Below are 16,719 nucleotides of genomic sequence, written 5' to 3'. Positions count from 1 at the left end.
GGAATTCCTCAGCATTTTAGCTCTTCTGGACGAAAAATGAAGTTTCTGAATCATATGTTATTAGACAAAAGTATGATCTGATTGTGTCCAAACAGCCTGAAAGATAGAAATTTCATAAAACTCTGGAAAGTGATGTAAGAATGCTGGCTTGCTATGTATTTCTGCAGTTTCTTCTCAAGGGCGTAATTTCAGTATTAGCTAAATATAGCTTAGAATTAATTATATCAGTTGAAAACAAGAACTTAACTACATGAGTAATGACCAATTGCTGGATCTGTTGGACAAGAGAAGTCAAATCCGGTGGTTGGTAGTTTACTAATTCTATTTCCTTTTGAAAGAGACAGTTCTCAGATTGCTGGCTAATTAATGACATCTGTAAAATGTGTTTTTCTAATTAGTATCTAAATTTAGACTATGGTTCCTCAGAGGACGTCTGCTGCATAATAATATCCCTTGAAATGACGGCTTTGTCCCATGCTTAGTTGTGCTGTGATTATCAAGTAAGAATAAAACTCTTCTGGCAGGTGTTTTTGTTTCATGACAAAGAGTTGATAGCTTTGTGAATTGAAGTACGTTTTTATGATCCCATAACTCATTCAAGCCTACACTGCAGGATGACTTTGTGGTTGTGCACACACAGAAAAATGGAGATAAATTCTTGCGATGCCCTTGCTTCACCAATCCTGCAATTAAACCACATGCTGTTGGGAAACAGGAACACACTGAAATTAATAGACCCTCCTGTAAGGCTCTCCATGTGGTGCTGCACTGTCAGCACCTCAGACAGTATCAGGGATCTGAAGGAATGAACACACATTAAATATGACATTTCAAAGTAATGCAATCCATTAAAGAAGACAGTGCTTGCTTTGGAGAGAACCTGACAGACAATGAAGTGATCAAAGGTGCTTTGATATGTCTAATTTTGGCTTACACAGCTGAGTTCTTCTATGGCCGATGGAGGTGATGGGAATAGTGTTCTCTTTTGTGTCTTCCTGAGGGAGGGATCAACAAATAGAATAGCTCATGCAGCTGGCACAGTGATACAGCATTTTATTTCTCTGTTCCTAGCTCAGATTAAATGAAAGAACAAATAGTTGTAGTAGACTGGGAAGTGAATTTAACTGAACATCCTTTTCTTAGGTTCTGAGCTCTGAAATTTTCTAAGATTTACAACAGAATTAATTAGTATTACTTTGCAAATTTTGACGCTTCAGCAGACTAACTGGCAGTATGTCTTTCAGTAGACTATGCAGTGTTTCTATTTTCTCCCAGGAAAATATGTGCCATTCTGTATTCTCACAGCACAGGTGTGCTCTAACTGGGAAGGGACCTTTACCTCAGTAAGAAGTAACTTATGTATGTGTTATATTTGCAGTGTTTTTGTGAAGCATAGTAACAGAATCATATTGTCTCTGCCAAAAATTAAAGCTAGTAATAAATTAAGTCTATTATATGGATGCTTCTTACAAATAGAATTATGAGTTAAATTGGACTAAGACACAGATGTTTAAAAGCACCAGTTGAAATTTAAAATCTCAATGAAAAAACAAGCCATTTTGTACTACACAGAGAATTAATGTCTCATGTTCTACCAAAGTTTAATAACATAAATGTCTCCAGAAACTTCCATAACTCAGCACTAGACATTTGCAAAACAAGCAGCAGATACCCACCGTGGGAATGATCAGTTAAAGGTGGTGGGGTATGGGAATATCATTGGCCCAGATTCCCTACGAGTGCTTCTGAAAATCCTTGAAATAATTTGAGATGTTCCAAATGCTTACCAGATTTTTTTTAGTGTGTTCTTCACAATGATGGAGGAGATAAGTCATGATGCTATTAACAACTTGCTGTTCAGATGAACAATGCCATGAGTGCAAACTAGTTGGACCCATGAATCTATCAACAGCACCCTGAGGCCATTCCAGGGGCAGGGACACTGGGAGAGAGAAAACAAGACAAGGCTCAGGAAGCCACATGGAGGGACTTGGTTTCAGCCCACACAGTTCATAGTCCAGGCTCTGCGAGCATCCCTCTGCCAAAACACTTCCCTGAGGAAATCGGGGTTGTGAGAGAGTCCTGAAAGGGCAGAAGGCCGGAAAAAAAAAAAAAAATTCACTGCCTTTTCTTGGCTCTACTCCTGTGTTCTACTTCCTTCCCTGAGCTAACTTAAAACAGGACTGCTTTTAACAGGTCAATAACTTGTTTACTGGGACCTGGGCTAGCAAACAACATAGACTTGTGACTGTTAAGTGGAATTGTTCATCCTGTGAAAGTATATTCCTTCAGCCAGCTATTTTCAACTATATTTTTCCTTTTTTCATGAAGAGCCAAAAAGAAAAATTATTTGGTGTATGTGGATTTGTCCCTTCCTAGACTCTTTTTTTCTGTGGAAAGACCAAGGATGGAAGACAACCAGATACTGCCTTTCAGGTACTTTTTGGTCTTTTTCCTTAAGACATGACTGAATCAAGGAGTCAGTTTCCAGATGAATACCTTCTGGAAGAGGTTTCAGAATCAGAAGCAGTCTTCTGAATGACTACACCAACATCTAAAACAATTCTACTCCCCATTTTACTTCAGAGTTTCAATGTGCTCTGACTGTTTAACTCTTCTACTTTGTCTCTCAAAGTTCTCTCATGCCTGCAAGTTTGCTAGCAAAATTTTGGTGAAAGATTGCTTTCATTTAGCTCATATAGTGCTCTGTCCTTGTTCCACATCTCCAGAAAATCCCTACCTTCTCTTTTGTCATTGTCTCCGCTCTCAGGATCATCAGTGTTGCAGTTTCCTCCTGGAGTTATTGCTAGTCGTCAGCCCTTCAGACCCTAGAAAACACTGCTGTTCACAGGCTGCACCTCAGTCCACTCTACCTTTGAACAATAAGGAGCTTTTGAGGCTGCTGCTCCTCAGACAGGAGAGCAACATGCATGGAATCCACTGAGACAGGTTTTTGGAGGTTTCTGGTCAGAGAAGGCCAGGGATCGTGAACTGCTGAGGTGCAGTTCAGTTTTTAATGGTGAAACTCATTTGACTTCAGCACTTTAAGTGAAAGGTCATGCACAAAAAACTGCCAGCGATCTATTACTTTGGGAAATATGTACTTTATATTCATAATGAAAGATTAGTTGTAAAAATCTATGAAGATGTGGCTGAACACACCCACGCCTCACACACACCTCTTTTCTTGTTAGACAAACCCTTTCCTTTCCTGTCTCCACATATTTAAAAGGGATTTCATTTAGGCTTCTTCCCTGCTACAGTTCAAAAGGGAGGGAAACAAATTAGTCTCCTCTTCCTGTTCAAGACCCATTTGTGACAGGAGAGTGTTGATATCAATTATTACTCTTCAGTCAGTTGAGGACCCTATGATGTACAGGATGCCAACTGCAGCATCCCAGGAGGGCACTGCTTCTCAGTGGAAAGGCGAAACACCAGCCTGACAAACCAGGATGGGTGTGGTGGGCTGTCCTCGGCAGGACATCAGGTGCCCACCAAGCCACTCTATCACTTCATCTGCTCAGTGGAACAGGGAGAGGAAAAAAACAGAAATTGAAAAGCTCATGAGTTGAGATAGAAAAAGGGAGATCACTTACTGATTACACTTATGGGCAAAACAGGCTTAGTTTGGGGAAACTAATTTAATCTATTGTCAACAAAATAAAGCAGGGCACTGCAAAATAAGAACAACCCTAAAAGCACCTTTTCCCCCATCCCTCCCTTCTTCCTAGACTCCCAACTCATCTACCTCCTCCTCATGAGCAGTGCAGGGGTATGGGGGAGTGAGAGTTGTGTTTAATTCATAACACTTTGTCTCTGATGTTCCTTCCTGCTCACACTCTTGCCCAGCTCCAGCATGGGGTTTTACCAACAGAAGACAGTCTTTCATGAACTTCTCCAACATGGATCTTTTCCATGGCCTGCAGTCCTTCATGAACTGCTCCTGTGCAGGTCCCTTTCAAGTGGTGTGTTCTTCAGAGACAGGGAAATCTCTGGACTGGCGCCTGGAGAACTCCTCTCATTCACTGAGTGTTGTCACTTTGGTGTCTGTGCATAGCTATCCCTCTCACATTTGCTCACTCCTCTCTTCCATCATTTTTTACCCTTTATTAAATATGTTCTCTCAAGGTGCTACCAACATTGCTGATGAGCTCAGCCTTGGCAAGTGCTGTGTCCAACTGGGAGCCAGCAGGAACTGGCTCTGTACAACACGGCAGAAGCCCTGGGCATCTTCGCACCCCTACAGTACCCCCCACCACACACTACCAAATCCTTGCCACATAAACTCAGTACAACTGGACAGCTGTGCTGGGATACTCTCTCACGATAGTAAAGCGAAGGAATTCCTTCCTATTGGTCCTAATACACTACAAGAAGGGGTTGTTCAAAAATGGATGCAAAGGCAACTGAGAAAGAGTGTGACCAAATGGCACCTACAGGATGGGTGGGGGATCAGACCCAGCCAGCACAGATTAAGGAGGGGCAGGATTAATAATCCATAAGCATCTGGAAAGACGGAGAGGTATAACAAACTGCTGAAGACTGTGTTAAGAGTGTTAGGTAATGGAGGCAAGGAAGGTTTGGGATGCAAATTTAGCAGAAGCCACTTGGCTGGTTAACACTAGGGGATCTGCGAACCTCCCTGGTCCTGCCCACACAAAATCTCTACACGTTGGAGGTGGAGATAAGGTCCCTGCACTACTCTTGTGGGTTAGGTTTCTCAGTGAATTTCGTCCCATTGTTGTAAGGGAGATGCTGGAAGGGAGACAGCAGCCTTTCTGGGTGAATAGTCCATGATTACTACGCAAAGGAAAGTGGCCAGTGACTGGCATTCCAATGGAGTTGCTTTGAATTTGGAGAGTTTTGGCTGCTTTGGGGTTGGATTCCCCTGATCAGAGTTTTTTTGGGGGCTGGGAATTGCTGCCTAATGCCATGAAAGGTGCTGGTGATGACCTGAGACTTGGCTGGAAGGTGGGTCTCTCTTTCCTGCCTTTCAGGGATGGAGGAGGGCAGTCACATGGTACTGCAGGAGTTTCGTGCATTCAGCTCTGGCACTTTGTCACACTGCAATTTGGCGCTACAACCAAATCTGCCTGGGTTTCCTGCTTCTCCCTGCTGCTCCTTGGTAGTGCGAGACTGGTTGCTGCTTGCATGAGTTTCAGGGAAATCACCTGCCCCTCCTCCCTTTTGTCAGAGGCCACCATTACCCCTGCTAGCCGTGAGTCACTACAGCCTCTCTTCCTCGCCAGAGCCACCAGCGTCCCCCCGCCAGGCGTAGTCATAACTACACCAAAGAGGAAACCATGCTTAGTGGGAGGGAAACTTCTGTTACTGTGCTTGTTCTGTCCTGTATATATTTTCTAGTAAAGAACACTTACTCCTTTTCCTACACTTTTGCCTGAAAGCCCTGAAATTTTCAAAGTTAGAATAATTTAGAGGGAGGGGTCTTCTTTCCATTTCAGAAAGGTTCCCACCTTCCTTAGTAGACATTTGTCTTTTAAATCAATTCATTTTTTGGTGCCTGAACAGGGGCTTGTGAGGAAGAATGAAAAGAGAATAACAGTTTCTGGGTAATCCATTTGTGTATTAGATATTGAAATGTCATTAGGCATTGCCACGTATTCCAGCTTACCCCAGTTCAGTTGGCACATGACTGTTGTTATGTTTTTTTCCATTTGCCGGTCGTTATCGAAACACGGGCCCTACAACAAAGTACATATGACTTATCAGGTATATAGAATGGGTGAACTGGGTGAGGAAATCAATGCTTGTAAACCTCTTTCATAATGGGTGCACGTGGCTATATAACTATCACAGCCTAAGTTTGTATCCTTGGGGTTTCACTAATAATGGTACCTCTTGTAGAGGAGGAACACAGGGGTATGTTTTCTCCCAACCCTTCAGCCACGTCTTTAGGCCTACCACAACAGTTTTTGAAGGGTTTAAATTTCCCCTAGTTGCTGAAGATATCGTCCTGTTGCTGATGTTTTTGCTAAGCTTATTCAATATGGTCCTCTCTCCTGTTCTTACACTTCCAAAGTAAGTGCAGACCCAAACTGTGGCCAGGATGAAACATTTTTATGACTAAAGCCCACTCTCTTGTGACCCTATAAACAACAGTCCAAAATGGGAGGACCTTTGAGCACTCCTGGACCACAGAGAGCCTATGACCAGCAATCACAGTGGGACATTTCTCAGAGCCAGCAAATCCTCAGGTTTGCTATACCTGGAGGATTGCCAAAAGCATGATGTATCCTGGGCTGATATCCCACTCCTCAAGGCCCAATCCTTCACCTGTCGGGAGATGCAAAGGCATCCAAAGTGAGTATTCCACTGACCTCTGAGGGGAATTTTTCATAGGTGCCTTTCTTGCACTGACTGTTCCTGTCTGTGTGCATGCTGCTGTGCATATGCTGTAGCAAATCTGAGAGAAACACTGCTTTCTTAGATGTTTAAATACTTCAGATATCTAAGTATTCAGGCTTGTAAGTCAGGTTAAGTTGTAGTTAACCTTAAGTTAACTGAAGCTTACTTAAGTGCTCCTAAGTGTTGTTCTTTTGCTAAGTTGTTAAAAATAAGTTAAAATAAGGGTTGATAAGTGTCCTCTTGTTAAGCTGCTAAGCTCAACATTGAAGCTATTAGTTTTAAGTTGGGTTAAATGCTGTTAATTGTTACTCCTCTCTTAGATTGTAAAGATTAAGTTATAAAGTAAGATTAGGTTATAAGTTATTTTGGGTATAAGTTAAGTGTTTTCCCTATGTTAAATTACTAGGATTAAGGTATGAGTTAAGTCAAAGTGCTGTCAAGTTTGAGCATTGTTAAGCTTTTGGGCCATGTTCCATTCTTTCCTTGTCCTGACTGTCTTTTTGTCACTGGTACCAGTCACACACACACCCCCACTCATCCCCACACATCCCCACACACCCCAGGTAGTTCTTGGTTCATTTCTGCTTTGACTGCCTGGATCTTGTTTGGTTTTGCTGTTGCTTGCTTTCCCTTTTTGTGATTAGTGTCCTGTATGGTAGAGTGAATCTTGCCAATGAACTTGTGCTTTGAGCCAACAAGCACTGTAAGGGAAAGCTGAAAAGAATTTTGAAGCAAGTTCAAGCCTTGTGATCAAGGCTGCAGCCCATGGGTGGTATGAGGCTGGGAGTGGCCCCACAGAGCCCTGGGTACGGGGCTTCTCAGAGTTGGGTTGCTTGGGAATGCAGCCCAAGGTGGGTGGTAAACTGCGGGAGCTCAGGACTTCTGGATGACCAACTAGTCAGATTAAGCAGAAACCATCTATTGTTTACATTAAGCTATATTTATGCAGTCTAAAACTATTGTTCACAAGATCATGCATTACTTGATTGGTGTCTCTATTTTGTCCATGCGTTCAACATGCCCTTCCAGGAAATATGATTGGTTACAGTCCAGTGCTTCATGGCTCTCCTTTATCTAGTTCTTGCAGTCTTGGTATTGTGTTTCTCAGCCTCTTCTTTCTTGTTTTAGAACAATTTATGTCTTAGTAACCTTGATGAATTCCAGAGGGTTCTGATAAGAATGTCTAAAGACGGTTTGGCTGGAGCACACTGTGGCCTAAGCTGTTCAAATACATTGCTACAATTCCCTCTTATTCTTCTTGCACAAGCCAAACCCTCTTTACTGTATTTACTACACAGATGGTCACCAATTTGTATTATGCATTAAATAATAAAAAGCAATAAAATAATGACCAATAATAATAACAAAGCTCCCTTTGTGATATCTTTCAGCCATCCAGGTGTTCCCCATTCCTCAAACCATTCATCCAAACCCCAGTCATTCACAGTCAACTTCTTCATGCTATTTTGTAATTGTTTGAGTTTCCTATGAATGGATGCAGAATGGTCAGAGAGGTTCATACAACACAATCCTTCAAAATCCTCACACGTGGGCCCATGTGCAAATAGCAAAAAATCTATAGCAGCTCTATTTTGCAGTGTGCTGTGTCTAATACTATCTACATCAGTGAGTATCTGATTTAAAATAGCTGAAGTTATATTTAATTTCTTGGGTGTCCAGCATCCCAACTTATTAAGCATAGCTGAAGCTTGAGCAGCAGCAACAGCTGGAATAAGGAATGATGCTATTATTCATGCTGGAGCACCCTAAAGCTCTACGTGATTGTCACAATCAGGTCATAAGCTTGTGATTGCTCTTTTAGCTCTCTTGCTATGTCCTGCTCTCCAAATTGTCTGATTCGGCGTCTTGCATGTGCTAGGGGCAAGCATGGTTAGCTTCCCTAGGTGGAAGCATTCTTACAGTCGCATTTTTGCCAGCACCTCCAGGATAAGTTCAATTGAGGCAATATTTAGTCACATTCTGATACCATGGAGAATTGGAGTTAAGGATGACACTATTATTTTTGGGATGTGGGATGAGGACATGGCTCATATCATTTGATCTCGGGTTTAAAAAGTAATTTTAAAACAAGCAATAATTTCCAGGTATCAATCCTAACAAGTCCAGTTCCTGAGGCTCTAGTCTTCTTCCATTCAGTGATTGTGTTATCATACCTGCTTGGAAGCCCTAATCCCCTATCTCTTACATATGTCCAATTTTGTACCACCTCATACATACACTTATATGTACCTTTCCCACATATAGCCCAAAGTGGTGCCACCAATTGGTCAGCCTTCTTGTTTCCTAAGGCCAGACCTTCCATTAAGCCAGAGTGACTCCGTATATGGGTAATGAAATAATCCTGTGTAGAAGAATTAAGTAACTGCCACAGCTGCAAAAAGAGTTGCCACAATTGCCAGTTTTGAATTTCCTTCAGTAATGCTCACTCCATGCACTTGAGAACACTACCACATAGAGGGAATTAGAAATAATGTTAACGGGATCATTTGGCCATTTTTCAAATACCCCAATTACAGTGCGTAACTCGAGAACCTGTAAAGAGTCCCCTGGTCCCTCAAGGATTTCACTGAGCCATTTGCCTTCATCCTGCCCAGTAAGACCTGCTTTAGAAGTCTTTCAGCTGGCATCAGTAAAAACTGTGAGGCCATCTACAGGTTACCTTGATACCCAAGGTAATTCACCAACCTGTTGATGAAAAGAAAAAAGCTTGAGGAGGAAAATAAGTGCTAATGAGACCGGAAAAGTTCAACAATGCCCACTGTAAGGTGTCTGAATTCTGCAATGACCATTGCAAGTAATCCTTTGTTAATGGGAGAAGAATATTTTGGGGTTTCATTCCTGCAATCTTCAATGTCCATTTCCGTGCCTTGATCACAATTTTTGTTGTAGCCTCCATTCATGTGGACAAGGATTTGATCAAATTAAATTATAAGAACACCCATTCCAAGATTTTCAGTAGTTGTTTAGCCTGGCTATCCCACTGCATCAGTACAGCCATCACATGTGCTTTCCTATTCAGCACAGCCACAGACAATGGCAAAGCAGGAGACCAGCGATCTGCAAAGGAATTACCCAATTTAGTGGCAATCTGAGTCAAAACCTTCTGTTGTTCTTCAGTCAGTTCACACAGCAAATTGGCATGATTTCCCCCTTTCAATAACGGCATCAGGGGCTCAAGGTTTTCATTAGTTATGGCACAAGTGCTACGAATCCACTGTATGTCCCCAATTAACTTTTGAGCATCCTTTAAAGTCCGAATTTCCATACAGATAGTTAAATTTTGAATTTTTGGGGCCGGATTTGGGCTTCAGTGATAAGCATTCCCAAATATTTCCATGGGGCCTGTTGTTGGACTTTTTCAGGGGCAATTTGAAGGCCTGCTGTCTGCAACTGTGCCGTAAGGCATGTAGCTGGTTTGCTACATCCAGGTATTCTCCTGTTATCAGAATATCATCTATGTAATGATAGATAAGATACTGTGGGTATAATTTTCTCAGTGGGGCTAGTGCCCAGGCAACATACAGTTGGCACATCATGGGAGAATAATGCATCCCTTTGTGGCAATACAACCCATCGATACTTCTTTGCTGACTCTGCCTTGTTAATGGTTGGCACTGAGAAGGCAAGCTTCACACTGTTGTCCTCATGCAAGGGAATTGTGAAAAAACAGTCTTTTAAGTTGATGATTAACAGCTGCCAATTAACAGGTAACACTGACGGCAAGGGTAGGCTGGACTGCAGGTGTCCCATATCCTGCATTACAGAATTAATGGCTTGAAGATCATGTGTTAACATCCATTTTCCTGATTTTTTTAGAGATTGTAAAAATGGGCATGTTCCAGAGGCTCATAGACGGTAGATGCCTGTCGCCGAAGGACACAAAAGAAAGATGAAAGACTCCAAATATTTCAGAAGGCAAAGAGCATAGAAAAAGCCTTTATTGTCTAATTCTTACTACCTTTTATAAGGTGTTCCAATACAGACTTGACATGATTGTTGAATAGGAACAACACCTCTCTAATCCCATTGGTTAAACTAGAGAAACAGCAAAACACTAGCTAGAGAAAGAATGTTTTGAGAAAGGATAGTTGTTTGCCAAGATTGTTTTGAGAAGAAGCTTTCTTGAGAAATTTTTCCTTGGGAAAAAGTTAGCAGCTGCTAGCAGGCTAAAATCCCTCAGACCCAGAAATATCAGGGCCACAGATGCCCCTTTTTCAATTGCTCATCAACCAATTCTGAACATGGGTAAGTTTTTTCTTCAGACAGCATCCATTGATCAATCCATATTGAGAATTCTGTCAACCATTTCAATTTTAGGATTGGCCGCCCCTCAATGGCCACCGCTAAGAACCCTCATTGGTGAGACAGCAATCCATCTGACTCAATGCATCTTGTCCCAGTAGCCAGATTGTTGTATTCATCATGTAAAGTCTCACCTGGGCACAAACATGTGGCTCTTCATCAACCCACACTATTAATTTCACTAACTCGAGTCATTTGCATGCCCCCCACCCCCAAAACTGGTGTAGCCAGGGTATTCAGAGGCCACGTAGCAGGCCATGCAAAAGAGGGAACAATGGTGATGTCTGAACGCGTGTTCAGCAAGACGTATTTGTTGCCATACTTCTTCCATTGGGTTTAATTGGTTTTGCTCCTGATAACAGTACCACAGACGTCATCTGAGGGGTTCCCACTTCTTGGATTAGGTTTCCAAGAACTCCCCATTTAGGGGTCTTATGCTTACAAAGTCCTGTACCAGGGTTTAAAAGATGAATAGAACTTGCAGCTTCGATCTTTAAAGATGTTTATTCAATTCCTTATCTAAAGGTCTGTGCACCACCTAACACCAAGTTTAATGCGCTGGAAAACGCTGCTGCCAAGAACACTAGGCTTAGTGCTCAAGGTCTTTTAAAAGTTTCTAATCCAATTAACTCTCAAAATGTACTATGTTTACAGTTTTGTGCCAATAATCACTATCAATTCTAGACACGCAATTTCTATATCAAAAACATTCCAATACCAATGTGCCACCATCACAGCAGAAGATGGAGTCGAAGGAGAAGAACTTAAGGCACTGCCCAAAATTCTCCATCTTGCTCTCATGTACGTCCATTCTAAAAACCCCAAACTACAAATTTTCACCCTGTGACAAACTAAACTACTATCTGTTTTAAATCTTTGTTGTTTTCACTTCATGTGTAAGTGTTGGAAGTTTTTCCCATGGACTAAGGTCAAAGGCAATGTTTTCCTGGGGTCCCAGCCAGGGTCTCGGACCCCCAGGGCAATTCAAGGGGTTTTCCTTGTGCCCTGGACTCCAACATCCAGTGACCCAAAACTTCCATCCCCCCTGTCAGAGCCTGTCCAAGGATGTGATATGCCTCACAACTGTCTCCAATGATTGAGGACTGAGACCCCAGTTTCTGAAAGGAGCCCCTGGCCTGGTTGAGGTCGAACACCTGCCAAGTCTTGGAAGACAGGTATGCATCTCCATGGGAACAGAGTGCCAGAACAATGGAACTGGTCAAGCCTGCTTGTTCGAACTGGCCTGCTTGTACCGGGCGTACGTTGCAGCATGTTTCTGGTCACTCAACCTCAACACAGGAGGTTCCCGCCTTGGCTTTGTGCCCCTTGCCTCAGTCCCCGCATTGACTGACCTATAAAAACTCTGGAGACCCCCTGCTCACTTCGTGCGCACCCCACTGGAGAAACTCGTGTCTATAGGCATCTTCAAAAGCCTTGAGGACTTGACCCTCCATGTTGGTAGCTATAATTCCCATTCCCTCTTTCTCTGTCTTTCTTACTATTCTCTTTTCCCTCACCACTATTGCATTTGTTGGCACTAAATAAAGGTGCATTTGTGATTGAATAAACTGAGTTTGTCCCCCGCTGTGTCTTTTGCGCTCTGAGATCCCTAAAACGAACCATCACAAACCCCGCTTGTGTGAGCGGATCGTGACACCCCCTCAGCACAACTCCTTGTCTTGTTTCTTGCCAAGAAACCTTGGCCTTAAAGGGAAACAACTGTGCTAATTTGGTGCCTTTTGGAATGTGGATGGGTGGTCTGAATGTTTGCACCATTATCCCAATATTGCTCAAGTAACCCGCATCAATTAGTCCAGGCAAAACAAAAATGCCTTGTTTTGATGTGGATGATCTCCCTATCAGCAGGGCAGTGAGTTCATATCCTAAGGGTCTGTTTGCTGTTGATGGAAAACCCTATACATCGGTGTCATGCAGGGTTATCTCTATTGCTGTTTCCAAGTCCACACTGATGCCTCCTACTGTTGCTGAGTAGAGGATATCCTGGCAGCCTCCTGGGTTCAGGGGCGCATTTGCGCTATTGTGCATCCCCCTTTTGTGCTCTGTCTCATTTCCCAGTGGCGTTCCATCTTTTTTGCATCCCGACCTGCACTTGCTGGCCCGGTGCCCAAATTTATCACATCTATTGTGGTTTCCCAGGAAACCAGTAGATATCGCTGTGGCCTTACTTTTCTTCATGGCTCTGGCTTGACACTGGGCTTTAAAATGACCAGGTTTTCTACAGTTAAAACATTTTAGGCTTGAGTCACTTTTTCTTTGTTGAATCAGTGGTTTAAGGGCAACCACCATCACTTCAGCTAGGTAAATGGCTTCTTCCTCTGGAGTTCCAACCCTAGAACAAGCCTCAATCATATCCACTAGAGTGGCTGTTCGTGGCAAAGTTTGCAAAATTTTCTTCCAGATGGAATTTGCCTTCTTCATGGCCAATTGCATCCCAAGCACGGTTTTAATATCTGGAGACATTCCAGGAACTTGATTGATTGCACCTAAAATCAATCTAGAAAACTCATGAAAGTCTCCTTTGCTTCTTGCTTAAGAGTTGTATAGGATGGTGATGGAAGTCCCATATCTGGGACAGCATAGAATGCTTCCGGTGCTAGCTTCTGAGACTGTTGCAAAATTGCTGTATGTAATCGTGCCTGAGTCTGTGGATCAGCAAAAGGCCCTATCCCCAACATCATATCAGGAGTTGCAAACCGCCATGGGTCCCCTTGAGGGAGCCTGCTATATTCAGCCACAGCAGTCTCCACCTGACTTTCCCAGTCTAATTTCCACAGCAGTCTCTACATGGGTTTTAAAAAGGTATCTGCCAGCTTTTTACAATCAAACGGAACCATTAAACCACTAGTAAAAATGTAGTCCAGCAAGGTCTGTACATAAGGGTTAGTCAGTCCACACTGCATTACAGCTTTTTGCCCCGCTCGGATGAGCTTCCAATCCAGCCTCACCCGCTGGTTTGGGTTACCGGGGACAGAGATTACTGGGAACGATTGCAGAATAAACTCACCCTCAATCAAGGCTTCCTGTATGATTTCCCACCACTGCTGAGCAGGACCATAACTGTCATCAGACCTAGGACAGCTCGGGAAACTCCGTTCTGGACTTTCGCTCATTTGCTCAGAGCTTCTCTCCTTCTTCTGTGGTTGTGTATGCTCCTGGTTGTCGAGTTGAGACGGGGGATCAGTCATTCTTCGCATTTTACAGTACCTTCTACCGGGGCTACTTTCTCTGGAGAGCTGGGCTCGGCAATCCTCGCTGCCAGTACAGTCCGGAGGATTGGGACTATATGCCAATCTTATGATTGATTTATCACTCCTTCTCCCTTGTGCTATCAGCAGTGGTCTGTTTTTTTTCTCTTTCCTTTATTTGTAGATCTACCAAGGCTGTAAGTTCAGATAATTCTCTCTGCTGCAGCCAACGTTCTTCCTCTTTAAAGCTGTGCAAGTGTTCTGCATGTGAATACCCGCTATGGCTAAGCCAAGGTGAGTTAGATGGCGAGGGAGGCAGTGGGGGGGCATATGAACCCTCCTGCTGCTATTGTTAACTCCTCAGGGGAAACCCTGGGGCATCCTGTAGGTAATCCCAGTGCTGGGGGAAGAAGCAGCATATCCACATCCATTTTCTCTGATTCTGGTCCAGGCTGTGGAGCTGGTGTGGGCTTTTGCTCTGCATTGTTACTGTTTGCAACCACTGGTTGAGCCTGTAACTCTGGCTCCCGGGGTGCAGAAAGTAGGGATGGTACCGTAGGTTCCTCCCCCCCAAATAATTCTTGTGCAAATGTTGGGAATGCAACTGTGGGGTTGTCTGGCTCTGAAGCGGCCGCTGCTCCTGCTGCTGTTGTTTTTTTTTGCTTTTAACTGCCTTAGCACCGTAATTATTAACTTCCATGCTGTGCTAAGTCCCTTGGTTTCTTTTGACCCATTGCTCACAGCATCCCAGAGAGCTACTCCCAGCCCATCCCACTCAAGGGTGTCGAATACACTCCCGGGAGTGGCAAAAAGTCCTCTCTCCTGACCCCATTTCTGTAGTCTTTTAAGATCTCCAGGTCATATTTAACTGCTCTCCTAGAGAGAATAAACTGGAGGACATTTAGGGTGGCCTGTTCTTCTTTTGACAGTGCCTTTTCCATCCTCCCAGCTCCCCAGTCACTCACCTTTTTTGGTGTACCCGCTGCAGCGTATGCATATTTTCTCTGGAGCCTGTATCCCAGGAGGTTTCTTTCTCGCAGTGCCGTGGAGCCGTCCTCTGACTCCTCCCCACTGCAGTCCTGCCGTGGCAGTCTCCAACTGGGGCCTTCTGCCTTTTCACTCCGCAGTACCTCCTTCAGAGTCCAAAGAGTCTGGTCTGCTTCATCATCAAGGCGTCTATCACAACGTGGGTCACCAGCATGCAGGAGCTCAGAACTTCTGGATGACCAACTAGTCAGATTAAGCAGAAGCCATTTATTCTTTACATTAAACTATATTTTTACACTCTAAAACTACTATGCACATGATCACGCATCACTTAATTGGTGCCTCTATCTTGTCCACATGTTCAGCATGAACATTTCAGGAAATATGATTGGTTACAGTCCAGTGCTTCATGGCCCTCCTTTATCTAGTTCTTGCAGTCTTGGTATTGTGTTTCTCAGCCTCTTCTTTCTTATTTTAGAACAATTTATGTCTTAGTAACCTCAACAAATTCCAGAGGGTTCTGATAAGAATGACTAAAGATGGTTTGGCTGGAACACACTGTGTTCTAAGTTGTTCAAATACATTGCTACACTACATCACACTACCAAGGCAAAAGCTATGTGCTCACGATGGTAGAAGCCACCACTGGATGGTAGGAAACCTATCCTGTGCCTCACACTACTGCTCCGAACACCATCCTGGGCCTTGAAAAGCAAGTCCTTTGGAGGCATGGTACCCCCAAGAGAACTGAGTCTGTCAACGGGGCTTATTTCAAGAATAGTCTTATAAACATGTGGGCTAGAGAACATGGCAATGAGTGGGTGTACCATGCTCCTTATCATGCACCAGCAGCTGGGAAAGTAGAGCAGTGCAACGGCCTGCTTAAAACTACCTTGAAGGCACTGGGCAGGGGGACTTTCAAAAACTGGGAAATGCCTTTAGCACAGGCCATGTGGTTTGGTAACACCCAAGGCTCCACGAGCCAAGCTGGACTCTGCCCAATCTGATCCTTTGAGAACAACAGATGGGGATAAGGTTCTGATGGTACACATGAGAGATATGCTGGGAAAAACTGTTTGGATTAATTCTGCCTTCGAGCAAAGACAAACCCATCCATGAAGTTGTCTTTGTTCAGGGACCAGGTTGAACCTCGTGGGTGATGCAGAAGGATGGACAGATGATACATACCTCAAAGGGACCTTGTTTTGGGGTAAACCACCTGTCACACTGTGCCTGTATCTAGATCTAGATGTATATGTATTTATAGTTAGGGTAATGCATGTATGTATATAGTTTATATTTTAAGTTTGATGTAACATGTTGGTATAGGGAAGAATTTGGGGTGGATAATGTTGAGTCTAGGATTTTTCCTTTTGTTTCTTTCTCTCTTGGAATTTTGTCCCACCTGTTGCTAAGAAGCCATAACTACCAATAGTCAAGAAAACAAAAGATGTAGCTCAGTGTCACAACATTCCATTGAAATGGCCCTGGCTAAGGGTGGGTTGCAGGTGATACCACGAGAAAAAAAAGGTAAGGGGGCTACCCCTGGAAGTTTGGCTGGGTTTTTGGGCAGTTCTGTTTCTGGGTTTTGAGGGGGAAGGAGCTCTTTGCTGTTTTCCATGCCATCTGACTGCCTGGAACTCAGAACCAGCATGTGTGGTGCCGGAACACTGGGACCGGTTGTCATTGGACCCTCTACCCATGACATGTTGCCATGGCCACTCCTGCGTGGTGGGCAGTGCTTTAGTTTTCCTGCACTCAAGTCTGCTTAATTCTTTTTTTGTTTCTTGGCCTTTTGGGGGAGGGTCCAGAGCCAACGTGTGGGGTGCCCCCACAC

General features: G+C 43.7%; 1 protein-coding gene across 31 annotated transcripts in view; it reads right to left on the bottom strand.

Moving 5' to 3' along the window:
* LOC136285193 (uncharacterized) overlaps nucleotides 1-16,719 on the bottom strand; it is a 134,279-nt gene that overhangs the window by 93,760 nt on the left and 23,800 nt on the right. For 14 of the 31 annotated variants that reach the window (XR_010719369.1, XR_010719370.1, XR_010719382.1 and 11 more), the window contains one exon: nucleotides 5,633-5,702. The exons of 3 other annotated variants lie outside the window; for them this stretch is intronic. Coding sequence is in view for 14 of the 28 variants with exons in the window: in XM_066176063.1 (XP_066032160.1) it covers nucleotides 5,633-5,702 (70 nt within the window). In the remaining 14 variants the exon portion in view is untranslated. Of the gene's footprint in view, nucleotides 1-1,964; nucleotides 2,083-2,740; nucleotides 2,829-5,632; nucleotides 5,703-14,860; nucleotides 15,126-16,719 lie in introns of those variants that run through there. 14 more of the 31 variants (XR_010719381.1, XR_010719373.1, XR_010719378.1 and 11 more) reach the window with 4 other exon arrangements.

The sequence above is a fragment of the Chamaea fasciata genome, unplaced genomic scaffold, assembly GCF_029207755.1.
Source record: "Chamaea fasciata isolate MVZ Bird 193981 ecotype frontalis unplaced genomic scaffold, bChaFas1.0.hap1 SCAF_2, whole genome shotgun sequence".
Lineage (NCBI taxonomy): Eukaryota > Metazoa > Chordata > Aves > Passeriformes > Sylviidae > Chamaea > Chamaea fasciata.
This window is presented reverse-complemented; position numbering and strand designations above follow the sequence as displayed.